Below are 26,855 nucleotides of genomic sequence, written 5' to 3' on the forward strand. Positions count from 1 at the left end.
AATTACAAAATGGCCGCCCCCTGAGATGGCTTAAAATGGGTGGATTTTGCTGCTTGACTCATATTCCACAACGCAACATTAATCAGAATGCCCTGTTTCAACTAGGGGGGTTTGCTGGGAACAACAACAACAAAATGTGTTTGGGTTGACTTCTCCTTTAAAGAGGTTAAAAAAAAGAGACTGCTGCAGCATAATTTTAAACAAACAATTTTTCATTGTGCTGCCTTTTTACGTGTTCTCCAAAGAGTCGTCTGCTGGCCAGCCTCTGGGCCCATTAATTCCAGTCTTTGACTTATACAGTACTAACATTCAGGTTGTATGAAGCAAAAGTAGCAAGAACATTTGTATGAACTACTACAACAAACATATAAAAGTCAGGAGTGCTTTCAATAAGCCCTTTTTGATGATATCACACTCATGACCATGACGCCACATTGTACAAACTGCTCACTGAGCGCGGTGGTGCTGGTGCACAAGGTTAGGGATCGTGACCTGTGGCGCGGCGGGCAAGGCGGAGAACCTGGCCAGAGGCGAATGGGTGGCGGCGGGCAGAGTCTGGGATGCGACCAGAGCGTGCGCTGGCATTCCGGGTGAGATGCTGTAGCTGAGGTAGGGCAGTGGCGACGGGCTGTAGGGGTAGTGCTCCAATCCCGAGGGAGTGAAGCAGGGGTGGGCGATGCTGGATTGCAGCAGCAGGCTGGGCTGCAGGAGTGCTGGAGGGTAGATGTAAGGATGAGCCAGCCTGGAGGGACACAAGGGACGCAGGTTGGATGATGGGTCATTTCAAACATGGACCCAAAAGAGACATTTCAAAATGACCATATTAGGAAAAAGAAAACGAAAGATTATCTGGAGCGTTGGTGGTGTGTGGTGTGTTAAAGAGAGAAGAAGGCCCACTAGTCTTGACAAGGCAGTCCGATTAATATTGCGTTTGTGGAAGAAGAGTTAATCCACCCGTTTTTAGGGGGGCGGCCATTTTGTCACTTCTGTCGACCTGAAAATGACATCACAGTTGCTCAGGGCTCAGATAACGACCAATCATGGCTCAGTTTCAGAAAACAGGCGAGCCGTGATTTTTTTTATTCAAATTTCCCGTCAATCATTCATAGACGGCGGACCGGCCCGTCACATAGGCGGCATGCCCAGCTCTGTGTATTTCTAATATAAACAAGGCAGTTTTTTTACACAGTTAGCATGTCAAGCTACATCGCTAATGATAGCCAAAACCTTGAATTGAATGGCGCCCTTGCCTGTGGCTTCCCACTTAACCGGAAAAGCCTCGCTTACGTCCATGTGTGGATACAGCGGAAGAAGCCAAGTAGAGGCATCACGTCATGGCAGAATTTTAACATCCCTGTGAAAAGTTCCTGCCACATTACATCATTAACCTGGTGCTAACCTTTTCGCTGGACACTGGATGAGTGCTGCTGCTTACCCCTAAACACACTCCACCTGACATCAGGTGTGCACTGTGCAGTTGTGCACACAACAAATCGGGCCGTTCGGCTGTATACACAACACACACACAAGCCTGGCTGCCGCAGCATTTACGACTGTTCACATTTACACTTTTTAAACATACTTAAATGGTCGATTGCAGTATATAAGAAAAAAACACACAAAATCCAGCAGCATAATGGAATAGTGGTGAGCACATCTGTCTTAGAGTCAGGAGATTTATGGTCTTAAATACCACATTGAGTTTGGCCCCCTGCAGTCTGCTAAAAACAGAATAAAATAAAACGTATTTATCACTGTCAAAGGAACAATTGAAAGTTTGGCATCTCACATTCCGAGCATTTCAACGCGGTCTCCAATTACTCACATCACACGCACGGCCAACTACATCATCCGAAAAGGGAGGCGTTGCAGTTTTCCTGCCAATATCATGCGCGGACCCCAGCGAATCTCATTTCTGTTTCCGCAATTTCAAGTACGGAGGAATCGTGCGTACTACTGCGCCTCCGACCGCCCTCATTTTGATGCAAATGAGGGATTCCACAAGGAATGGCTGTGAAAAGACTATATCCATCCCAGAAGGGTGCACAAAGGCCCAAACGCCCAATTCTACTAGCGCAAATTCTAGCAAAATACCAAGAGGAAGAAAAGCCCACCCATGCGCACAAGTAGACTACGCTTTTCACTAGACTTGCACTGGGAATGAAAATAGGAGCCCGTGTGTTAAGTTAAAACTCATACCACAAATTCTAGTTTCCTCTAGATTCCAAAAGCCCCTGCACATGGTACATTGCCTTTCTGTGCAAGTTGATTACCGTTAAAAGCCACCAGGCAGAAATGGCCAAGTTGAGTTCCATCACCAGAGTTAGCACCTTGAGGACACTTTGGGCTAAAAGGCCGGTGTTGGTGTCAGGAGGTGTTGAGCTGGAAAGAAGTGAAAATATCGGACCTCTGGGGCTACTTTTCTTCTGTATGGTGTGGCCACTTGCACCGCACACCTACATGTCTGAGCAAACCGCTGCCTGAGGCCTACATTACCCACACTAGCCGCTCTTCTTCTTCTGCATCATCTTTGTTCGTCCGCTGCCCGACCTTCAGTTACATAAGCAGAAATGGAGAGTACAAGTACAAAGTCAAAACTTGCTACACATAAATAACAAAAGACAACAACAATTCCAAACGAGTGTAGTAAACGACACCCCCCCACTCCCCCCGACCCCCCCGCACCCTCGGCATCTCATGTCTCCTTGCTCGCGCAACGACTCTCCCGGAGCAGAAGTGCAGTGTCATTCTAGCGACCCGGTGCCGCCGCCTGACTGATTCAATGTGACAGCCGCATCGTACGAGAGAGCGCTCCGCTTCGCCTTTCCCCGACCCGGGCGACGTTGCTGGCTGTCAAACGCACATTTATACACACACAGTATTTTTATTTATTTATTTTTTTAAATGCGCATCCAAGACAAGGAGGTCCAAATCACGTGCAGAAAATCTGAGCTTTGATGCGTATGTGACTAACACTTGCACCCGTACTCTGATGGTGTGTGTGCGTGTGAAGGGCTCGGGCTAATTGGCGCAGCTGCATGGGTGTACGCTAACAGACCCACGAGAGCAGAATAACCTCCACAGACGGCACTCTGCCTCCTCTCTGTGGGTTTACTCCCTTGCAGTCAGCTTCCTCTGTACTCACACCCCCTTGTCAAAAAGCACTAGAAAAGAGGCGTGGGATGAAGTGAATAAAGGCGGGGGGCGGGGGAGGGGGGCGACGGGGAAACGACCGTCGGGACATCTTGGGCCAGAAATGAGCAGGGGGGAGAGGAGGGAGACGTTCAGAGGTGAAGGATCAGCCATCATATATCCTTCATGCCTTAAGACAGTCACGCTTTTAATAGTTCAGATGAGGGATGTTGAGGAGAGTGAGTCAGGCAGAGGCAAACACACTCAGCGGAGACACACACAGCCCTCATCCTCTTTCAACAAACGCACACTCAAAGCTTGGGGGAGGGTAAGAGACGCTCGACTTGGACACTCTGCCGTTCTGTCAACATGCAAATGAATTTTAAATTTGACGTTGGGCCTCAGATTGAGAAAATGTCCAATACACATTATCTTGACACAGAATGTCATAATGACTTTAGAACTTCGTAGATTGAAATGCCTGCAAACCATGAAGGGGGAGAAAAGGACAGCTTCATAAGTCTGTTACACAGTTAAATGACACTCCATTCATTCATCAATAACAAAACGGAGCATTTTGAGGTACCAATAGTATGTGATAGGGCTGAACGATTTATTGTTTTGGGATCGAAATCGTGATCTCAGACAAGGCGATTTTATAATAGTCAAAGCTGCGTTTTTTTTCCTTTTCTTTTTAAAGCACTCTTATCCCGCCGCGCTCATCAATCAGAAGCGCCATACTACCGGCGGACAGGCCAAACTAACCAATCAGCTCTGAGCTGATTTACAAAAAAAAAGAAAAAAAAAAAGAGTCATGTCCATGTCACGCTGTCACCCATTTTCCTGGACATCCTTGCTAGGCGCTAAGCTAACTTGTTTCACACCACACCAGTAGCTAAAAGCTGCGCGGTGCGGATCCTCTCGTCTAACAGTAAATAAACCGCCTCCGTGGCGGCAAATAAAATACATACTATAACAACAATACAACAACAATACGCAACTACAGCAAGTAGATGGACGAGGAGTAGCGAGGCATACAACACACCAAGCAACATGAGAGAACATGAGAGATGGAGAAGCTAATGCTAATCGCTAGACTGATGCAGAGCTCCTTAATTATTTTCTGTTACGGCCACACTGATAATTTCACACATGGCAGCTATGATGTGCCCTTATTAAATAAAGAATTATGAAACAACACTTATTTGCAGGTGTCATTGCTGTATGTATTGTCATCTGGACGTAACACTCAGAAAGTACTTTTTCACGTGAGTTATTCTATGAATGCGTTGGTCTAGGGCAGGATACAATTGTGACGGTATTTCCACAGAGATTCCCGACATCCGCTCAGCGCGGCTGTCTTCATAGCACCTCATCTCCCTTTGTGCACACTAACAGTATCAGTTTTTATTCAAACCCGAAGGTTATATCATTAGAGTGGGCAACGATATACTGTGTCATTACATTGCACAACTCTAACACACACTGAGTGTGCTGCCTTTTTTTTTTGGCGTGGATGTGTGCGTGTACTTTCCTCTAGGTTTCAGTGTGAGGCGTCGTCAAAGGTTCAACTGAGATTTAGGAAAAAAAAGGCCAACTCGCTCTTTGAAGAGTATGTCCTTCTTCACTGTGGGAGCCTTTCAATCAACCCATCATCACTCATGCATGGATTCATCTGGGTCAGCGTCAGCTCCCTCATCACTCATTCAGAAATTGAGGACTGCAATATTAATAGCACTCGGAGCAATTGAGGTTTTTAATGGACTTTTTTTTGTTGCCTCGGGATGAGAGTTTGGCATGTAGAAGCGGAGCAGCACATAAAAATATGCATGTATGTCAGAGATAGACCGGTATACTTTTTTCAGGGCCGATACCGGTACTGATTATTAGTAGTCAAGGAGGCCGATAACCGATATTTGGAGCCGATATTCATTTTCAGTAAAAAGGAAAATATTGGCTTCAAATTATAAAGAAAAATTAACACTTAACTTTGTTGTAACATCTTTAAGTATGTTTATTGAACAATGTTTCAGGTTTGCATAATGTTGATTTAAAAAAAAAAAATCATTATTACAAGAAATGTTTGACAGTTTACAGCTCTGTTATAAAATCCTAACAAAAAGTTCAAGGAGCACCTGGGGTTGTCAGCATGTCTTAAAAAGGATAAATGAAAACTTAAACAATAGCTCAGCTCCATGTTGTTTTCTACATACAGTAAATGAAAATTTCAAAATGACAGAAATGGTCAACTTTCACATATCTTTGTTTTGATTTCCACAGTTTTAAATTGATTTATTATCGGCCAGCAGAGTTTTAAAAAAAGGCAGATGCCGATATTGGTCAAAAAGCCAAATATCGGCGCCGATAATCGGCCCGGCCGATAATCGGTCCATCCCTAATGTATGTTATAAAATAAAATGATGATCCTGCTTTTCATTCAAGAAACCAGTGCCTTTAGCTGTAATTCAAAGTGAAAATGCAAACTTGTACAATGTTACATCGTCAGCTATGGCACTGGTCAACCGTGTCAACACCGGAGCAACATGAAGCAATGTCAAGTCATCATATCGTTGGACTCATCAGTTCTTAGCTTACACAACAAGACGTCTCTGCGCTTGCTGGAAGTGCTCTGGCAAGCAATGAATCATCCTTCTTGTTTCACTAAGTCATTAGTGTTCTCTTCGGGACGTGAACTTCTGCCACACAGTCACAGTTCAGCCTAAAGGCCGTTACACACCACGCCCGACGGTCGGCCGACGTGGCCGGTGACGGCCCACACGACGAAACAACTACACCCCGCGCCAGACGTCGCCTTCCGCCTCCGATCGTGGGCGGAAGGCAGTTTTGCAGCAGCCAATGTAGACCTCTCCTGCGCCGAATTTAAAGGGAATGAAGGGAACCGCTACGTTTGGCTAGGAATCAACTCAGCTGTGTTCATCCCCACAACGGCGCAAATGCCCATTTCTAACTGTGCTCGTCTAGGAAAATGCCCAAAGAAAGAAAAGGCCGCCCATGTGCACATTGAGGCCACGCATTTGGATCTTTTTATGTACTCGTTCACATTACAAAAACAAATGCGACTTCGAATGTGAACGTGATGCACGTAAAAGATGGCGTTGAGTGACACGCGCAGAAGATGACATCGCGGAGCAGTGTTTGCGGATGTAAATATGATGCGCCGTGTAGTGGCTCATCTGATCTCATATCGACAGAGGAGCGAGGTGAGAGAAGGTAGAAATATTTTGGGGGAGGCAACGCTTTCTGATCTCCTCATTTCATGTTGATGTGTACTAAAGATGATGTCATGTCATTGGAACGCATCATAAATGAAGCGTCTGCATGGTTGGAGTACTACTCACTAATCACCACAAAAGTCAACTTTATACTTCAGGTGTAAAATGGAATCAAATTAAATTCAACTCTAAAGTCAAGACCGTTACTCCCCAAAACTTTGCACTTTCTCTTGCCTGTGTGGAACGCATATTAGGCTTTTTAGGACGTATCGATCGAATGTGTACGGATGAGCGTTCATAGTGCGGACGCATCGCATGCATATCCTGTTTTTATTCACATTTAAAAGAGGCCCGGGTCGGATTTGAAAAGATCGGAATCCACGCTGCGTGAAAAAAAAGTGATACGTCGCATATGGAAAAAAAAAAAAAAAAAAATCTGAATCGAGCTGCAGTGTGAGCGTAACCTAAGATGTGTTTTAGTGATCCAAAAATCCCCGAGTCCAAGAGTGTGATTAGATGACAGCAGCTGCGTGTGAGTGTGCGCTTGCACACGCTTGCATGTGTCCATTTGTGTGTGTGTGTGCACAGAAGTTTAACTAAGTGGCTTGCTGCCTCAGTGAAGCCCAAGTCAACCATGAGTGAAATCCAGAACCCGGCGTCTCGTGAGTTTAACAGACCAGACGAAGAGAAAGTCAACAACACAAATAGAAATATTGATTGATCTCTGCCTTACCCGTAGTGCCTTTGAGCCCATGCGGGAGGGACTTGTTGGAGCGGAACCCCAGCGGAGAGACCTGCAGAAATGAGCGGCAGTGGTGAGACAGGGCCCCTTCTCTCTCTTCCGGCTTGTTCCAAAGCAAGCACGTACACGAGTATCTCGCTGACTGCCTGCCGGTCCCTTGACGCGCAACGTCTGTGACCTCGCTGCCTTCAAGCTTCATCGGGAATGAGCTGAGGCCGAGCAAGACGGGGAAATTCATCCATCTCTTCATTCCTCCGGCTATTTGTCCCTCTGTTGTGGCTCCTACTCGCCCTACTCGTCTCTTTTGTTCAAACGTACGGCGGATAGAAATCTTTCCTCGGAGTGGCACAAAGAGGCAACGGACAGCTCTCTTCCCATCTCGCAAATGCTAGCCAGCGCCGCCATCTCGCATCCCAGCAGAACGCTTGCTTGAGAACGCTTGCATGGACGCGCACTTCGGCGGTAGTCGGCCGTTTGTCAATCGCACCTGCACGCAACTGTGTTTTTCTCTGCGAAGCTCCAAAACGGGGGTGTCAAGGTTTGGTGTGCAGCGGGACCTTGTTTGGAAAACACGAAACATGTGCTCTGGTGCTTCACGCTGAAAATGCCCGGCGGCACGCAAGCTGTGCATGAACCCAAGTGGAAAACGTACGGACAACAAAGACTGGATGAATGGTGGCGCGCGCTGAATGTTTTAGACCACCATTTTTTTTTCTTAAAAAAAAAAAGCCTTCTTTTCATGGAAATTCTCTCCTTAAATTCCAGAACCAGATGAAAATTGACTGACATTCAGTACATTTTATTTGTGTTAGATTACTCTTGGAATAGCATATTACAACAATAACACAAGTACTGAAAGGAAGCAGACTTTCTGGTGTAATAGCTCTGCCATGCTCTTTTTAATAATTCAGATAATAACATAATACCATCCATTTTCTGTGGCGCTTATGGTCACTCGAGTCGCAGGTGAGGTGGGGCCTACCCCAGCTGACTTTGGGAGAGTACTTGGGAGTTACTATAGTTAACGAAAACTAACAAAAGAACTAAAGCTAAAATTGAAAAGACATTTTCATGAATGAAATAAAATAAAAACAAAAACGCTTCAAAAAAAAAGAAAACTAACTATGATTATAGTGAGAATGTCCTTAGTTTTCATCGTTTAATTAATCAATTAATATCAGACATGAGCTTTCGGGGTTCATTTTAAATATATTTATTTTGGTATTGCTGCACATGCACATACAGAAAGAAGGTCAAACAGTTGTTTGAGTATTGTAGTTTACTTGACTTCATTACACAATAGTTTGTGACTGTTTTAAATGTTTTATCTTGCACTCGAAAAGTATGCGATATATTACGGAGGTCGCCAGGGGACATCACAAGAGTATTTAAGATTGCATTAGAACACAATACTTTGCAATATAACGCAGTAATTATTGTGAAATTTCACAACAATATTGGGTTATAACGCAATACTATTGTATTTTTATTGCAAAATGTTTGCGTTACAATTCAACATGACAATATAAATGAACTATAATGAAAAATCCCAAACTATTATAACCCTGGTACTTAATGGATGCATGCGGGCGTTAAGTTAAGTACATATACATATTTTCAAAGGTTCTGCACGATATTGGAAAAATGTGTGATATGCAATATGGTTGTTGAATATAGCGACATTTGATATTACAAGATTTAACATGTACCTAAAGAAATGTCATTTTTATTATCTAATGTAGGAATGACATTTTTTTTCATGCAGCAAAATAAGCAAGCTCAATGTATTCTTCGCTAATGAATTCTAATTATCCTCGATAATGTTCAGCCATTGGATGGCAATGCACATTTAAGTTTGCATCTGACTGGTCAAATTCAGATAGAAGCATAGAATTCCATGAGAAAATGATTGCATGTCTTTGACATATCGTCGCTGTCCTGTGAAAAACACGGATCTCCAATTTTGGAAACTTGTTTAATTTTCACTTTAATGCGATGTCTGTAACGTGGAAACATGATTCATGTAAAAATAAGAAAATGAAAAAAAAAATGGAGGTAAGTGTTTTTCACACGACAGCGACGATATGCATATTGCCAGAGGTGACGTCACGTCACGGACGCCCGTTTCGCTGACGACTGACGGTACACCTTTTAAAATAGACGGACTGACGAATAATGACGAAAGGGGGTTTTCATCCATCGGTGTAATCGTCACTGACCGTTAGTCCTTTACTGGCGTTTTTCTGACGTTTTTTGGGTGTACCGACTCACGGACCAACGGACTTCTCGCGGACTAACGAACATAACTGACTGACGGATTATCGGACAGACCATGACAATTCAATTCATCCCGAAAAATGACGGACCGGCAATATTTATTTATATTTATATCAAAATGCCCACCTCTGCATATTGCATGGGCCGATATCGGAATATCGATATTTTTTTTCGATATTCTTTGTGCAGCACTACTAATTCGTTCACAACTTGAAGGTGTTGTCAGTAATAGAGAAATCCCAAGGCACAGACATGCTGATGAGGTTTTTGTCACTGGATTGAATGGTGACAGACAGAATGGAAGCGTAGAAAGAAAACACACTCACTTGACTGTGAGCTGCGTGGCTTGGCTCCCAAGTACGCCAGGTTGACGTTGGCTTTCCTGCCGTCGATGATGGGGTTTGCATCCTTGCATGCCTGCTCTGCGGCTGCCCCATCCACCATGGTCACCTGTTGACACAACATCCTGCAGATCAGCCTAGAACTGCGTCGCGTGTAAACCTGGGTTAGAACAGTTAAGGATTGTTCATTTATAGTTTGTGACTTTTGCTTTTTCAATTCAGTTAGTTTTACTTTAGAGCAAATTTGTTCATTTTAATTAATCTAATATCTTTTGGGGGGGGAAATTCTTCATATTCGTTTAGTTTTTATGAGTTTGAGTTTTTCTTTCATACATGGAGTAATTACGAGTGCAACATTAAATTTAAAATGAACCATAAACAAAGGTGTAGTTTCAGTTTGTTTTTTACTTTATTTTATTAATGAAAATGTTTTTTCAATATTAGGTTTTTTTTCCCCGCTAGTTTTCGTTAACAATAATATAATATCCCTGGTGTAAACCCTCTCCTCCCCCTTCCACTGTGCATGGACAGGCTCTTCCACGGGCAGCCCACAGGAAGCTGATGTCCTTGTCTGTCCTCTAAAAAAAAAAAAAAAGACTATGGCTTACAAAAATATAGTACATGAGGAGGCACAGATGTGCCTTAAGATGCTTCCAACCGGGGCTTCAGCGACATGTTAAGTTAGCGTAGGCTGCAACAGTATGTGGGAGTTTTTTTTTTTTTTTCCCGAATTGTGATGAGCAACTGGAATCTACCTTGAGGGATTGAATTTGACGAGTGGGCAGATCGCGTGGGATGAGGAGCTTTGAGTGTTTTGAGCTCAAGGTCAAGACACACAAGCACAAACAGATGCTGGATGTGAAACTTTTCTGCAAACGGTGGAGGACGGTTTGAGATCTGCCGGAGTTCACAAAGGATGAAATGAGCATGCTGTGGCTAGGTAGAAGTCTGGCAAATGGTGCAGTCAAAATGAAAGTAAAGCCACATTTCCACCAAAGGGCTAGAGCAACGGATGGAAACCTGCAATTTGAGGGCAGTAGTTCACGAACATTTACCAGCCCGCCATGTCATCGTAAAAACGCACAAAAGTGCAAGCTGTTGGGGGGGGGATGCAGAAAACACCTTTGGCTAGTCGCAAGCCAATTGTAGACAAATGCATAATAATACTAACGACAAACAATTGTTTGCTCGTCATATTGTCTCATATATTTAGTATGGCCTTTGTTAAAACAAAATAAACGTCCACTAACAGCAAACGTTTCTCCTTATCGTGTAGGCGTGGTAGTGACAGCTACATGAACAGTAGTGTGACATCATCACTTGGCCAAACCGTGCTACCTCACAATGAATTCAACAAATATGAGAATTGTGATATCTTGCTAACATAATCTGTAACCAAGAATGTCTTTGTTAAAGCGGAGGTCAACCCAAACATATTTTTTTCAAGAATATGTTCTATGCAGGCCCAGTCGTTGGAACAAGCCATTCTGACTAATATTGCGTTCGTGGAACATGAATTAAGCAGCAAAATCGACCCGTTTTCAGCCATCTTAAGGGGCGGCCATTTTGTCACTTCTGTCGACTGAAAATGACATCGCAGATGCTCAGGGCTCAGATAACCACCAATCATGGCTCATCTTAAGAAAACAGGTGAGCTGTGATTGGTTATTATACATTACGCATGTTATACTTATTCCACAAACACAATATCTATCAGAATGCCTTGTTTCAATTACTGGGCCTGCATAGAATATATTCTTGAAAAAATTATTTTTCAGTTGACTTCCACTTTAAGGGCTATTGCATTTTCCTCCCATCAGCAGGCCCATTTGCGATGGACATTTTTTCACCTTTTCAAAGTAGCGTCTTAACAAATCTGTGACATTAAAATGTATTTATTTATTTATTTATCAAAATTCACATCGAGTAAAAAAAAAAAAAAAAAAAAAAAAAATCAAGTTACATTTAACAGCCTATTTCTTGCCCTGATGAAATCGGCTTGTTTCAGGGGCATGCGCGTCACCCCTCATGGAAACCTTCAAATCGCAAGGCCCGTGACAAGACCACTTTTGGTGAGGCTGACAAACAGTAAGCAGGATCTTGCCGGCGAGTTCCTGCTTAGGTTTTGGCCGTCTCCTCCTCTGCCTTGCTAAGCCGTGAGTGTTCACAGCGGCCGGCTGCTTGCTTCAACAGTGGTTAAATACAAATGTATTGCAAGTGAAATACAACTCAACTAATTCTTTACCGGCCAATTAATGTAGCAGTGTGACACATTCAGTTGATGTGGGTGGGTGTGGGTGTTGGGGAGGATTCATTTAGTCACACATTTTCACTACAAACGGGTGAAAGTCCATAATCGCTTGCTCATAGACACATTTTCAGAAATTGGCAGATTTACTTGGCTTTTTAATTTCACACTACCAAACGACAATAGTTCCTTAACAAATTGAATTCATTGTGTGATTAACCTTGTAACTCAATTTATTTGTATGCCAAGTGAATTTCCCCCATTTAAGTTGATTTAAAATTTAAAAATGAAACACCAAATTGTAAGTTTTAAAAATGTAATAAAGCACTATAAGAGAATGTAAAAAAAAAAGTGGGTTCAATTACTCTACGTACTGTAGTATTCAAGTGTTGAATGTGTACCTTTAAGGGGCGTGACCTAGTGAATGATGTGAGGAGCTTGAGTCAGGCTGGCCAGTTGGTCCGCAATTGAGGATTAGGCCATGAGCTGTAGCCTACAGCAACTCCTTGTGAGTGTCCTCATTTTTTTTTAACTGGTGTTTGACTTTTCGATAAACAGCTCAGAGTGGCCACTGTAGCATTTCACGAGCTTTGCTTTTATGTGTTAAAGTGAATGCTGCTGAGTTAGTATAAACTGAAATTTGAACCATGCTAAATTGAGGGTGCGGGTATGTTTCACAACCTCCATCATGCGTGACATCTCTGGTGATGCCATGCATGATGGAAGATGATGAGGCTCAGTTTAGCAAGCATTGAAGAATTTTGGACAAGGGAGCATATGAATTAATTAGTGGCACACTTACTCAAAATACTACTTGAGTAAGTCGCAATAAACATTCAAGACTCCAAAGAAGACCAAGTCCAAAAATGAAATGATCCAAAAATTCGAGGGAAACGGTGTACTTACGAAGCCATATCCCCGGGACTTGCCCGTGTGTTTGTCGGTGATCACCACCGCCTCAATCACGTCCCCGAAAGTCTCGAAATATTTCAGAAGTGAGGCGTCGTCGGAGTGATACGGCAAGCCGCCGACAAAAATCTTCGTGTGAGTCGTGTCTTTCTCCACGGCACCGGGATCCATTGTTTCCACGGGAACCCCGACCAGATGCCCTAAGAAGAGTGGCGAACTCATTTGTGGGGCGTAAACGGTTAAAAAGAAACGAGAGAAAGAAAAAAAGAGATCGGGAGGAGGACAAAAACACCCGCCGACAACTAGGAGAGGCTACAGTAATGGAGGCATGATGAAAACATGAACACACACCGCTTCGGGATGACAAGTGGAAAGTGCTGGAGTGGAGTGGAGTAGGCTGTTCTGGGGGGGAAAAGGAAAATGTTTCGGTTTCGCGAGCGAAGAGAGGAGGAGGGTTCATGTGCGCGTGCAGCCAATGGACGAGCCGTGCGTGTCTTTCATGTTTGCCCGCCCCGCGTGCCATCAATTAGCCCGCTAGCAAATGTTGCACAAGTACTCACACTCTGTACTTTAGTAGCAATACAGACAGGCCGTATACTTGTGTAAAAGTAGAAGTATTGATTCAACTATTTGGCTTGGCAAAAATACAAAAGTACAGACTTTGAAATGTACTTAAAGCTGCACTCTGCAGGATTTTGCCCCACAATATCTTCTAAATATATGATCAAGATAAAGCGTTACATACTGTGAGTACAATCCATTTTCCATTTCGATCAAATTGAATTTTTCATTTTGATTTTAATAAAAATAGGTCTCATTGGTATGCGGATTTGAGGTTCATATCCTCCGCGAATAGCGGGGCACCACTGTAATTGCATACCTGTCAACTTGTACGTTTTCCCCGTATTTTATACATTTTTTGATCATTTTAAATTGTGTACACCGTATAACAATTTTTGTACGGGAAAAAAAAATTTAAAACTCGTTTTTTGTTAGACCGATCTCATCTTGCCTATTTTGGCTCTAATCCGTAGCGTCCGTTAGCGATTCCGACTGTAAACTTCGGCCGACTTTCACAAGCAAAGTGCCCCCCGTTGAGCGATAAACACTGTGTAAGATTCTATAAAGAAAATATCCGTTACATTTCCCCCACCTCTCCCGCTGAGCGATAAATACTGTGTAATATTATATATAGATACTGTGTAAGATTATATACAGAAATGTACGGGCAAATTACAGCTTTTATAAGATTCAGCACAGCCCGGGGTTGACAGGTATGTAATTGTAATAAATACGAATTTTCAGACACATTGTCAAATTGGATAATTTGCTGTGGCACCCCTCTTAATGTCTCATGGCACACTCGAGTTTTACAGCACCCTGGTTTAGAATCACCGACCTTAGCTACTTCAGTCATATAGTTGTGACACACTGTCAAAAGGTATAGTGCTATTTCATTGACAAATTGCGAAGGCGTTGCCACACATAAAAAAAAAAAAATCACTGGAAGTGCTGCATATATTACACGTATATATTGCATATGACATAAATCTATTTTTTTAAAAAGACGTATTGGGTAATTATCAATTTGATTGCATTACAAATACAAAAGGAAATGTGAGCAATGTTGTGAGTGGAAAAAGACAAGCAGAGACATACAGTTTAAATATAAATTTGTATTTACAACAATATTAACATCGAGAACAAGGTAAGAAAAAACCCAACAGAAATGTACATCCTGTAATAACAATATGTATCCCATATGGGGTTTGTCTTCTCTCTCTCTCTAAGAGGAGTTTCTTCCATCTAAATCCAAATGTTGTTTGAATATTCTTAATTCGGGCTGTGAGGAAAACAATTTTTTAGAAATTCTTCTACTTTACAATACCTTAATCTCTTGTAAAGTAACAGCACCACAATTTGGGCCAGAAGAAAACAGAAATCCCCCAGGAAGGAATACAAGTACGTACCAGAACCAGATTTATGTCTACCATTTGTCTTACGGGTGGGGGGGAGGGTATAATACATATGCAATCATATTTAACATCATAGGCGCAACAATAAAAGCCAACGACTACGATCTAGTTCAGGAAGTGTCTCTAAGCAATGCATAACGATAAACAAAAAGTCTTTGGATTGAGCACGTCTTCATAGGTAGATTCCTAAAACAGAAGCTTCACAGGAAATACATTAATATAGAAAAGAAAATCATTTCAAAAGGGGGTGAAATGTCACACGTCAAAAGATAATGAGATTTAACTGATTTGTTGTGCAGGGATTTTACAATATAAACGAAACGGTTGACACGTTTGGAGGACAAGTGGACCAAATGGGCTCTTTGCACGTAATCTTCCCCAATGCCGAAATACAGCGTAGTCTTGTCCCGTTTGAAAAATTGCGTTATTCTGCGTGTGGTGCCCAAACTAAGCATCGGACCATACATCCTCCTCCTCCTCCTAAACAACAAACGTCAATTCAGAGAAAGGCTTTAAGATGTAGGCCTCTTCTTACATCCATGGATAATAAGGTATAAGTCAATATTTTCCATAACGTTGTGATTACGTCAGATATACAGTAGGTTATCAATATGCTAATAAGAAATCCTGTTAAAGCTGAAAAAAAAAATCTAATATTGCATTACGTGTATATTTAAGATCTTCGTTTTTGGGGCATTAGAGTCAAATGAAGACAGCAGCGTACAGAATATCTGCTTCAGAGACATAAAGGATTACGAAAAGTCTCAGTGTAAATGTAGGACTGCTTAATTTCAAGAGTAGCTTTTCCCCATCTTACTTTCCTAGAGGTGCACGGCATCATTAAACACTGCAAAGTTTTGTAATCCTTGACTGAAATTTTTGTTCCCGGATCTCATTGTTTAACAGCTCCATTTCTTCTGTTAACTTAGTGCTTTCATGCACAATGGTGTCCAGAAAATCAAGTTTGGGTAAAGAGCGAGACACATTCATGAGTGAGTTTAACATCACTGGGAACTCAAATGGATGAAGAGGCGAGTATGGGAGCACAACAATGTTCACAGTATTGGGTTGCATTTGAAATTAAAAAAAAAAAAAAAAAAACCCAGTTATGGCTGGTGAGAAATAAAAAAAAAACGGTTAACTCAGCTAAATTGAACACAAAAATTGGTCGACACAAAAATATCTGCCTCGAAACTAAGGCCCAGAACATTGGCTATTTACTGCACAGACATTTGTTGCATATGGACGCAGTCAATTGGGACTTCCATGGAGGAATACACTAAAAGAAAAATGATGTCTAAGGTTTGGGGTTGCTTGAAAGTAAAAAAGGACAAAAATAAAGTTTACTGGAATTACTGCAAAGCAGAGCTGGCGGACCTTGGATTAGGGAACACTGAAATGTGTACGCATGACTACAAGCCGGCCAGCGCATTCTACTAAATGTAACCCTTTTTTTTTTTTTTTTTTTTAATTTATTAGCTAATGTAATCTTACCATTGCTACATAGGACACACCCTACAGTGTTTGCAGACTACACACTTCATTTTGCAGAAATGTGAGTGCCCGTTTCATTTGTTTCACAAAGTGCAGCTCGCGGTTTGTTACTCTCTAAGTAAACTAGTACTGAACAAGCTGAAGCCATGAATGATGTCCATTCACTTCTTCAAGGGAGCAAACATCTTCCACTAAATCGAAGTGCCCAGTTAAACTTGTCAATTAAATTTGTAGCTTTCCAAAGCACAACTCTTACCAACACTTCTGTAAGAAGTGATTGAGTGTGAGTGAAGGGTAACATGATGATTGTGGCAAATGTGTAGCCTACAAAAAAATAAATAGAGCAGGCCAGTGGAAAAATATATATATATTTTTTGATTTAATTTTTTTCCCCCTACGTCCTCACGTCCACTGCCAGCGGTCCATCGGTGCAGCCATTAATGGCCACGAGAGGAACTTGAGCCAGCAGGCGAGTGCGACACCAGACCCCCTCTTACCATGAATTCCCGTGAATAAAATGTACCTGTGTATAATATGCACAACCCCCCACCCAAAAAAAAAAACCCTTAAAAAGCATTTTTTCCCCCTGTACTTGTGAATAATTTGATTTGCTGGTATCCAAGTGAATAATAGTGGACTACCTGATTAATCGATGGAATTATCTAAAAATGTTGTCATTGACAGTACAGTCTTTTATCTTTTTATGGCTCATACCAGGGGCGCAGCCATGGGTGGGCCTGGGTGTGCACAGGCCCACCCAGATTGACAGACTGTCTACCCAGTCAGATTCATTACAAAAAATAAATAAATAAAAATGGTCAGTTTGTCATTTTATTTGAACATACCATGTGTTGGGACAGGAGGATTGTGGTCAGTGAAAGAAATATTCAGGCCCACCCTGATTTTTCCAGGCCCACCCATTAGCCACGTTCTGGCACCGCCCCCGGTTATTTACTTGAGATTAATGAACACGCGGCTGCTGTAGTTTGCTAAACCGCATTGTTGGTATTGGCCATGACGTCACGGCGCTATGTGCAAAGAGCCCATTGGCAAAATCCAAATTACAGCTTTAATCTCATGTGAGAGTCACATATAATAATGGGATTCAGATAAAAGAAAATACTCTTTCTGAATATATTTTACATATACGCCTCCAAATATTTCTTTTAACCTTTAGCACCTTTATAACAAATATGATGCCATTAGAAAAAAAAACAAAAAAAAAATGATTGGAAAATTACAACAAAAGTGCATTTTAAGAGGATGCAAGTGCAGAAAGAAATGATACTGATGCACTGCTTTCAAAACAATTAGAGGACTTATCTTTCCAACCAAGGGTTAAAGTCTTTAAAAATAAAAGATGACCTATGATGGAATAAGACAATTAAATATTAAGCCTTGCAATCTGTGCAAAAAAGTATGTGACCTACAAAAGCATATATATAATTATATACTTTATAGTACATTTGAAGTCTATTTACAATTACTATTAACAATAAAGGAAATCCAACAAGACATCGTGTCTAATACTGCAGTACCGCCACTTTGAGGAACTGATGCTTCAACACAGACGAGAACCAGGAGGAAGGATTATTGCTAGAAATCTAGTTATTTTACAGTGTGAATTTATGTACACATCAACGTCACACTTGGCCACTTTTCTATTTCGGTATGTTGAAACACTGAAAATTTTAGGTAACCAAAATATCATCAACTTTCTGATTTAAAAAAATTTCCTCTGGATTGATAAAACAACCTCCTCTTGAATCTGTATAAATATACGTCAGTTGTGTTTTGAAAATGATTCCCCCCCCCCCCCCCTCAATTTCTGCTCTTATAATAAATTGGTACACTGACGACAAGAGTGTTGTTGTAAAATCTGTGCTTGCTACCTTTCTACTGGTTCCCACTTAAGAACGAGATCCTCAAGCCCATTTCCGATAAAACCACCCTCCTCCGCCCCCAGATTCTCCTCTTAGAGCAAACGTTCAATAAAACCGGATATATCTTCCACTATGGGTTCAAACTTGAGTAAAGGCCTCTATAGTGCCACAATCCCGTTGATGCTGGCCTCTCTTTAAAGTGCAATCAGCCAACAAGTAATTCAGTCGTACGCTAGCCCGCGGCGCCTCGGAGGATGAAACAATGTGCTGCTGCTGCTGCTTTACTGACATTCATCTGAGTGTCACAATCGGCCGGCCTGCTCCAGCTTTACAACCATCGTTACTGTCGGCACCTCCGTCGGAAGCGAGAAAACTTAAGAAAGAACGGTAATGAGAAAAATGCAGTTTCACGGTACATTCGACAAAGGAGGCTTCGGAGCTACACGTAAACAAGCCGTCACCATCCATCCCGTGAGCACCTCAAGCCCACTGACACTGCCCAACAAGTGGAGTGTGTCGACATGACCATTTGCTCGGACACAAATATCAAACTGCGCTCAGCGGGGGATCACAAAGCAATTTGAATGTGTGTGTCTCTGTGTGTGTGTGTGTGTGTGCGCGTGCGTGTGTCACAGTGTTTGTGAGTTTTGACAAAATCGCCCCCGCCGTCTGCCGCCAAGGCTTCAATCCAAAGGCCTGCGACCCCAGTGGCGCGTTTTCCCACGCACCAGTATGTCCTCCGTGAAGCTCAGCAATATTTCTAGATTGAGTCGAGGAAAAGGAGACAGGTCAGTTGTGCATTCAAATGACCATCGCAGAATCATTTTCATCCGCGCACCTACCTGATCTTGCCCCATCATGCGCCCCATCACCATTGGATTCATGCCCATCTGCCCTCCCATCTGACCCATGTGGCCGGCTCCTCCGCTGGTCGCCATGCCGCCGTTCATCATCATGCCGCCATACTGGCCAGGATTTCCTTGCTGGCCGAACTGCTGCTGTCCCGGAGGCACTTGTTGGCCAAACGGCTGCGGAGGGTACGAACTGATAATGGGAGCAGACCGGAGCTCAAGATAAACATTGGTCCCGATGGCATCGGAAAACCGCGGCAGCCCTTTGCGCACCTGTTGCGTCCCATGCCTCCCTGCGGCCAGCCCTTCATCTCCGCGCCCTGGTAGACGGGACCGCCCTGTTGGTGTTGTTGCATCATGGCGCTCTGAGGCCCCAGGCGGCCCGCCATCATGGCGTTTGGAGGACTGTTGGCAACGGATGGGCCAAACGAGGGGTCGCCCTGCTGGCTCATACCTGTAGGGATAGTTCCGTTTTTTTTTAAGTCTCTCTCTCTAAATATATATATATATATAACAATAAAGAAAGAAAGAAATGACATGCTCAGTGCGCGTTCAACTTTTCAAATAATATATAAATATAAATACATTTCTAGGATTGAAAGGCTGGACTGTGAAAAGACAAATATGTCAATGGCAGTGAATTAGTTAAGTGGCGAAGCTGGTGTCATTCTCCTCCCCTCACTTAAAGTTAAAGCGCACTAAGCATGTCATTTCTTTGCTATATATATATATATATATATATATATATATATATATATATATATATATATATATATATAAAAGATGATTTAAGTGTTTTGAGTTACAAGCATGGTCAAAGAACAATTCAAACTCAGACCCTAAAGTTTTTAAACGGTCTTGCTAGATCGCCAATTTTCACCTATTGTGGGCGTGCCTGAAACGCATTGCCTGCGATAAACGGGGTTCACTGTTCTTTGAACCTGCTACATTTCAGAGACTCACCACCAGGGAGCAGCATTGTTCTGCTACACCAGTGAACTCACCGTAACTCCCTCCGTAAGCAAACTGCTGTGGACCAGGCTGACCCATGTTTGGTCCTCCCACACTATTGTCCATGCCGCCAGGAGCTGTGACGTTAGGCGGGGGGCTGAATCCACCTGCAGCAGCCTGTTGCTGCTGTTGCATCAGCATCATCATGCGCTGCCTTCTCATGTGTATGGTCACCATCTCCCTGCTGCGCTGAGCCATCATCTGAGCGTTCAGGAAACCCTGTTGGCAGAACAATCTTCAGAGGATCTGAGGAAATCTGTTGTGAGGGAAGACTTCTGTATAAACTGGATGTAAAAGCGCAAAGCGCGCTAGCTTGTGGTTAGCATGTCTGCCGCATAGACTAGATCAGTGATTCCCGACATTTATTGAGCCGAGGCACATATTTTAAGTTTGAAAAATCTCGCGGCACACCGCCAAACAAAAATGTTACAAAAAGTGGATCCATATGTCAATAATATACTTTCTATGATCGCATTAAAGATCATTTAGTTGTTCTGTCTGTAACTATAAATCACTGTTATAGATAGAGGAACAAAAATATTTAAAAAAAAAAAATAAATAATAATATTTGAACCAGTTAAGTGAAATTTGGTCATTTCCCGCGGCACACCTTAAGAGGTCTCACAGCATACTGGTTGAGAATCACTGGTCTAGAGGTTCTGGTGTTTAGCTTGAGTTACTTCAATCAAAAATATGCATTTGAAGATAAATTGGCAATAAATGCGTAAGTGACTGTGAATGGCTGTTTGTCTACATGGCCTGACAAGCTGGACATGAAAAAAATTTGGGTAAGAGTCAGCTGGGACAGACTCCAACCCACCGACAACAACCCTAATGAAGAAAAAGAAGGGTAGGATATGAATGGACAGAAAAGTAAAGTCTGCTGATGTCTACCTGTCCGGCCATGCCCGCCTGCATAGCAGGCCTCATGCCAGGGTTGCCTCCAGGGTTCTCCATCTTCATGCCCATGGCTTGCCTTGTTTGATTCATGAACTGAAACAAGGAAAAAGGTATCAAAACCAAAAACTCTCTCAGGTAGTTAGTACAAAAAAATCTCTTGTTGATATGAAGGTGACTTTTTAAGGATGCTAAAAACAATTACAAAAACGGCCTTGTAAAAAGATTCTGAAAACATGAATATGCTATTTCCATCTGAATGTAAAATAGCACAAAACTTCAAAAAAAAAAAAAAACGTTTTTTTTTTTATCTAAAAATTAACACACATTTACATAAAAAATTCTTGATAAGATTGGACTCATACCTGCTGTCCCTGCAGCCTTTGCTGTAACTGGAGCCTCATGGGTTTGTTAGCACTCATCATCCTGGGCCTCATCATGTTGGCACGAGGGTGCCCCATGCTTCCCATTCCACCCATTCCAGGGAAACTATTACTTTGGCCCATGTGCGACAGCATGGGTCCAAATCCGCCTTGCTGAGGTTGTCCCTGCATAGGATTGCCTCCATAACCGGTCTGCATGGCGAGGGCGGGGGGTCCGGGATAGCCTTGTCCATAAAGAGGTTTCTGGTCCAGAACCATGGAAGATTCTTGTCCCGTAAAAGGCTCCAGCGGTTGTTCTGCTCCCTGGGTCTGCAGGAGCAGACAGGAAAGGCATTATAGCGAGCTGACCAACCTTTTTCTGTCTTATTGATTCATTTTCTGTTCGTTAATATAGCGGAGTTGAATCCCTCTGGGATCATTTATCTCACTTCATCGAACCAACAGACCGAAAAGTTAAGAGTAAAGATAAAAGATTTGAAATTAATCACAGTTATGAGTCATGACAAGAAGGCTGTCTTTTTTTTTTTTTTTTTTTTTAATTTCCTATAATTACACCTAGAGGGCTCTCCCAAAGTGAGAGACGGTTGCATCTCTTCCTGCGACCTACCTGACTGACAAGGTCTGGGATGCCAAGAGCCCTGTCTATCTCCTCAAGAGCGGTGCCATCTGTGTTGTTCAAAAGGGAATCCAGCTGGTCGAGGAGCGCCCGCTCGTCGCTCTGACCCTCGCTGGTAGTGGGCGGTGCCAAAAGCTCATCTAAGGTGTTTGCAAACTGGCGTCTGTGGCAAATGCACACATGGATTAACTTTTTGGTCTCCTAGCAGAGAAGACGAACCATGAGGCCGGCTTGCGCTCACCTGTTGCCTTCCATCCCCATTAGAGTGTCCGGCCATGAGGGGTTGTGGTGGCCTTGCTGGCTGAAGGAGCTCACACTCATCACCATGTCAGAGGAGCCACCTTAACCACAAGAAAATGTGCCGGTACTATATTTTGATGTGTCGGATGCAATCGAGAGTTAATGCGAACACAGCAACATACCCATATCCATGAGCTGCTGCTGCAACATAGACCTGGATCCTGGATTACTGTTCGAGCGGCTCACCATGGGGGCTGTAATCATTCCCTTGCTACCGTTGTACTCCATGTTGGGACGCATCATGGAAGGGTGAACCGATGAACCCACTGGACTGGGACTGGAGCGGGATATACCCCAGTCTCCGGACGCCCCCATGGGAGACCTCTGGGTAGCCATAGCCCTGTTCATTGGTCCTGCTCATAAGGAATATGTGCACAGGAATAAGCCACAATAGAAGGTATCAGGCGTCCGTGACTAAACGGAATTCATTTTCGCATTGTACATTAGATAGATTAGCAGATTCCAATAAAGGCCTACAGACAATATGCAACAAATGAAAAAAAAAATACTGTACCTACCCATATTTCCTGGGTAGCCATCTGGGCTACCCATCATGTTCTCTTGCTTGACAAGCATGGGGCGCCTTCCTGTCCCCCCAAGGCCACCAGAAGGCTTCCCATCAACGGACAAGGCCCTCTGGTAGGGCACTCGAGACCTTGGACCCAATCCTGGACTCTCTAAGTAAACAAAATATTCACAGTCACGTGAGTAATTACAACTGTTTGAAGACTTGATTAGAGAGAAACGGAAACTTAGACATGCCATGTGATGACTGACAAACAGATACCGTTGCTTACCCTGAAGATTCTCATCAAGGCAACCCTGTGGTTTGTTGCCGTCATTTGGCCCAGCACCTCCCGCCTGATCCGAGTAAAAATCTGAGCTGGTCCCCCTAAGATCTCCCAGGATGGACTCAAGGTTGTGCAACTGGACAAAAAAAAATGTAGAAAGAATTCCATTAAGGTTCAAGCGGGTCCAGTTGATGAGGCAAAATCAACAACAACAACAACCAAGAAACATGGTCTGAACTTACATCATCAGGTGGTTCTGACTTGATCTTGCTCTCGTGATGTTCAGGAACATGGCCAGGGCCGCCACGCGACGGACCGCAAGCAGGCCCCAAGGGTCCCTTGCCGTCGAGTTCCTCCAGTTTGGGTTTGATGTCCACTGGCTCTTTGGAATCATCCTTGTTGAGGAGATAGTGGAGAAGGGCATGGGTCTTCTCCTTCTTGGGGCTAAGCTGCTCCTGCTTGGGCTCAGTGATTAAGCCGGGGCCGACGTCGCTGCCCTCTTGGCCGCCGAGTGCCACCTTGCCCGTCGCCTCTGCTGTGATCTTTGCTACTTCATCGGGTGTATTGCCATTCTGGAGTAGCTTGTGGAGAATCTTGTGCTTTTCTTGGAGTGAGCCGGTGTAGTTGGCTGATGTGGAGCCCCCCCCTAACCCACTTGTCTGATTGGAATTGGCATTAATAGAGGAAGAGGAGGTCACGCCAGTGGATGAAGGGCTAGTCATCCCCCCAGCGGGGTCCTTACTTTCTGAGGCTGCCGGAGTACTGCTGTTGTTTGATGGCTGTGGGGCAGGAGGCAGTGCAAGTCCACTTGCACCTATTCCGAGCTCTTCGGTCGGCGAAGTCAGCAACTGCAGCAATTTCCTATGGCCCTTACTTTCTGGTACCCTTCGAGTTGGCTCCGAAGATGCCGCAGGAGCCTCACTGGCCCCGTCTCCTAACTCTTTAGGTGTTGTGGCTGCCTGGCCGTCGGGTCTGTCTCCAGGGCCTTCAGCCTGTGGATGCTGATGATGGTGCAAGGGGTGGGGATGATCGCCAGGCCCGGGCCCGGGCCCAGGCCCAGGCCCCGGCCCCGGCCCCGGCCCCAAGCCTCCTACTGGGCTTTTGGGTCCATCCTGGTTTGGTTTGGCCATTTGGTTTGGCTGAGAGGAAGAAGAGGAGTGGACACTCGGAGAGCTATCTGGTTTATGGACTGGCGAAGGAGACATCAGTGTGGAGGGGACTGAGTTCCCTACTCCTTCACTGATAGCTTGTAAGGCGTTAAGGGAGCTGCTGGAGTAGGTTGTAGTGTTCCCACCGCCTCCTCCACCACCGCTAATGCCACCCATTGGAGAGTGCATGCCTGAAAGACAACCACAATACAATCGAGCAAGCATGTTGGCGACATAAACATAAATGTTCTGGACACCGGTCAACAAGGACCAACTCACCTCCAGGAGAAAACTGATTGGTGCCCATCTTCGGACTTCCTCGATTTCTGGGAGACATTAAGAGTCCTGATTGGGGAGCACCCATCCGAGGGCTTCCCGAAGGGCTGTTCAAGCCACTTAGCCCGAAGCCCCCGCTACTCTGAAAAGCGGGCTGATGCGGGTGGTGCTGCATGCCTTGGCTTGGGTTATTCATGGGACTCATTTGACTCATATGTCCCATCTGACTCATCTGCATCATGCGGTTACCCATGGCTCCACCCCCAGCCCCACTACTTCCTCCATATGCAGAGCATCCGCCCATCTGAGCCATGTGACCCATATGGCCCATGTGTCCATGCTCGTTCATTCCGAAGCCCCTGTTCATGCCGCCCATGCCCCCCATCACCATCCCACCACTGGGGTTCATGTTCATTTGGGCATTTGGGTTGGGGCCTCCCATGGGTTGCTGTCTCATGGCGTTGGGCATCATGTTCCCACCCTGAGATGAGCGGTAACCATTAGGTTCTCTGATTGGACAGAGAAAAGAAATCAGAAGAAAAAAAAAAAAAAAAGAGCAATTCATCACAGCAAGGTTTTTTTTTTAGAAATTCCAGAAGCTTGATACAAATCCAGTTACAACATTTACTGCTGTATTGAGCCTTCTTAATGTTCACGTCTTTCTTGTATGTATAAAAAGCTACTTCAACTGCTAATTCAGTTTCTATGAATGGCTAAGAAGTTAGATATGCTTGCGCTTTTTAAGAGTGCATATGAGATATCAGCCGTACGATAGCTAAATGTCACAATACGATAATATCACTATATGAACCTCACGATATAATTACCATGATATTGTGGCGATATATAAAAGATCACAATATTGTATAAAAGCTCACGATATTGCAACAAAAAGGAGCTCATGTTAAAAAAAATAAAAACATCACAATATTCAGTTTTTGTACATAATAACAGCATTCATTAAGAAATAGGCTTGGTCAGTCATGCATCAAATTAAACTGCACTAATGACCTAAGCACCAGAGGGTGCTGTAACTGCACAAATGGATAACAACTTGGGCTTTTAAACAGATTTGCTGCTATTAATATCGTGACATGACAACGACGATATATCGTGGCAATTTTAATAACAGGATATCACCAAATTGTGACACCCCTACTTTCCAGTATCTCACCTCTGAAGGAGGTGAGTAGAGATGAAGCCCTGTGGTTCATTGCTCATTGGGTGACGGTACAGTTTGCTCTTTGTCTGGGCTGTGACCGGCGTGCCGTCGGAAAGGGAGAAGCGATACAGCGGTGTCTCGGCGTGGCCCTGCAAAAAGGCTGCACAGAAAAGACGCATGTTGAGCCAATGGCACAATAGCCAAGTCCACCATTATCATTTGTTTGGATTTGTGATGAGCCCCAATTGATGAGAAATATGTTTGAAAAGTGTAGCCGATTACTAGTGTGTGACGCACCCTCGTGATAGTGGCGTTTGTGGGACCAGGGTTGCCCGTCACTGTGCTGGAGGAACATCTGGATGCAACGCCTCAATAAATCCTCCCAGCCTGGACGCACTGACGCTCGCAAAGAGGTCTGGTCAATCTGGATCAGTTTACCTGCCAGAGGGGGTAGGGGGAGGACAAATGGAGGACGGGAAAGCGCGACAAGTGAGAGAGGGTTAGTCACACTTGAATACTTGGTCTTTGGTGAAAAAAACGGTTCTGTGTTGGTCCTCACCTGAAAGCTCATGCCTTGTATTGAAACTCTCTGTTCTCTCCATAGCTGTAACCCGACGGGCCACGCAGATCATACATGACTGCAGATCTAGTAAAGGGAGAGCGCGTGCAGTAATGTGTTACGATATATATATTTCGGGCTTTAACATTTTATTTATTTTTTATTTTTTTTCAAACACAAAAAAATTCAAAACAATTGTCACAATACAGAAAAATTGAACAATCAATTAATTATAGTCAGAGTTATTTTTTTTAATCGCATTAATTCATTCTTAATCTCTAACTTCTATTTTTCTGTATGATGATGAAATCCATTTTGATACAGGGGGCTTGTGCTTGAGTTGTCTGAGGTGTAGAAAACAATGGTCCACCCTGAAGTGGACACTGATTGGCTGCTAGGGGTGCTTTGGTGCTTTTCTCAGCAATTATTAAGTGAGATAAAAACATTGATTAATTAGATCAATTAATTGCATAGCATAATTAACTAATCTCTCCAATGTTTTTAATCTATTGACAGATTAAGAATAATCACTCATGTCTAGAGAGAGACTGGTACAAAGTGACCAGAGTGAAGTTCCCCTAGCTAGGGTTAGTGCATCACTATCTCTCCAAACCTACACATTTGGT

At 43.5% G+C, this 26,855-nt stretch overlaps 2 protein-coding genes across 9 annotated transcripts in view; both read right to left on the minus strand.

Moving 5' to 3' along the window:
* Window positions 1-13,346, minus strand: LOC147153027 (RNA-binding protein 38-like). Of its 2 annotated transcripts, XM_086017888.1 has the most exons (5): window positions 13,234-13,346; window positions 12,880-13,082; window positions 9,711-9,834; window positions 7,099-7,159; window positions 1-742 (listed from the first exon to the last, which is right to left on the minus strand). In XM_086017888.1, exons 1-5 carry the CDS (start codon window positions 13,340-13,342, stop codon window positions 448-450), a joined length of 792 nt encoding a protein of 263 aa, XP_085874014.1. In that variant the 5' UTR covers window positions 13,343-13,346; the 3' UTR covers window positions 1-447. The 2 variants fall into 2 exon arrangements, with proteins under 2 accessions (XP_085874014.1, XP_085874022.1); XM_086017896.1 differs by having other exon boundaries at window positions 12,880-13,311.
* A 1,192-nt stretch (window positions 13,347-14,538) lies between these two features.
* LOC147153028 (nuclear receptor coactivator 3-like) overlaps window positions 14,539-26,855 on the minus strand; it is a 58,921-nt gene continuing 46,604 nt past the window's right edge. For all 7 annotated transcript variants that reach the window (XM_086017928.1, XM_086018182.1, XM_086017910.1 and 4 more), the window contains 16 exons: window positions 26,230-26,316; window positions 25,968-26,108; window positions 25,683-25,830; window positions 24,512-25,017; window positions 23,327-24,423; window positions 23,091-23,220; window positions 22,812-22,970; window positions 22,416-22,646; window positions 22,235-22,334; window positions 21,985-22,156; window positions 21,360-21,686; window positions 20,992-21,090; window positions 20,091-20,316; window positions 19,360-19,540; window positions 19,078-19,279; window positions 14,539-18,995 (listed from right to left, as the gene is read on the minus strand). In XM_086017928.1, the coding sequence (XP_085874054.1) occupies window positions 18,984-18,995; window positions 19,078-19,279; window positions 19,360-19,540; window positions 20,091-20,316; window positions 20,992-21,090; window positions 21,360-21,686; window positions 21,985-22,156; window positions 22,235-22,334; window positions 22,416-22,646; window positions 22,812-22,970; window positions 23,091-23,220; window positions 23,327-24,423; window positions 24,512-25,017; window positions 25,683-25,830; window positions 25,968-26,108; window positions 26,230-26,316 (3,818 nt within the window). In that variant the 3' untranslated portion in view covers window positions 14,539-18,983. The remainder of the gene's footprint in view (window positions 18,996-19,077; window positions 19,280-19,359; window positions 19,541-20,090; window positions 20,317-20,991; window positions 21,091-21,359; window positions 21,687-21,984; window positions 22,157-22,234; window positions 22,335-22,415; window positions 22,647-22,811; window positions 22,971-23,090; window positions 23,221-23,326; window positions 24,424-24,511; window positions 25,018-25,682; window positions 25,831-25,967; window positions 26,109-26,229; window positions 26,317-26,855) is intronic.

Source organism: Filicampus tigris, chromosome 1 (genome assembly GCF_054856515.1).
Source record: "Filicampus tigris isolate MCC_2025a chromosome 1, RoL_Ftig_1.0, whole genome shotgun sequence".
NCBI classification, from domain to species: domain Eukaryota; kingdom Metazoa; phylum Chordata; class Actinopteri; order Syngnathiformes; family Syngnathidae; genus Filicampus; species Filicampus tigris.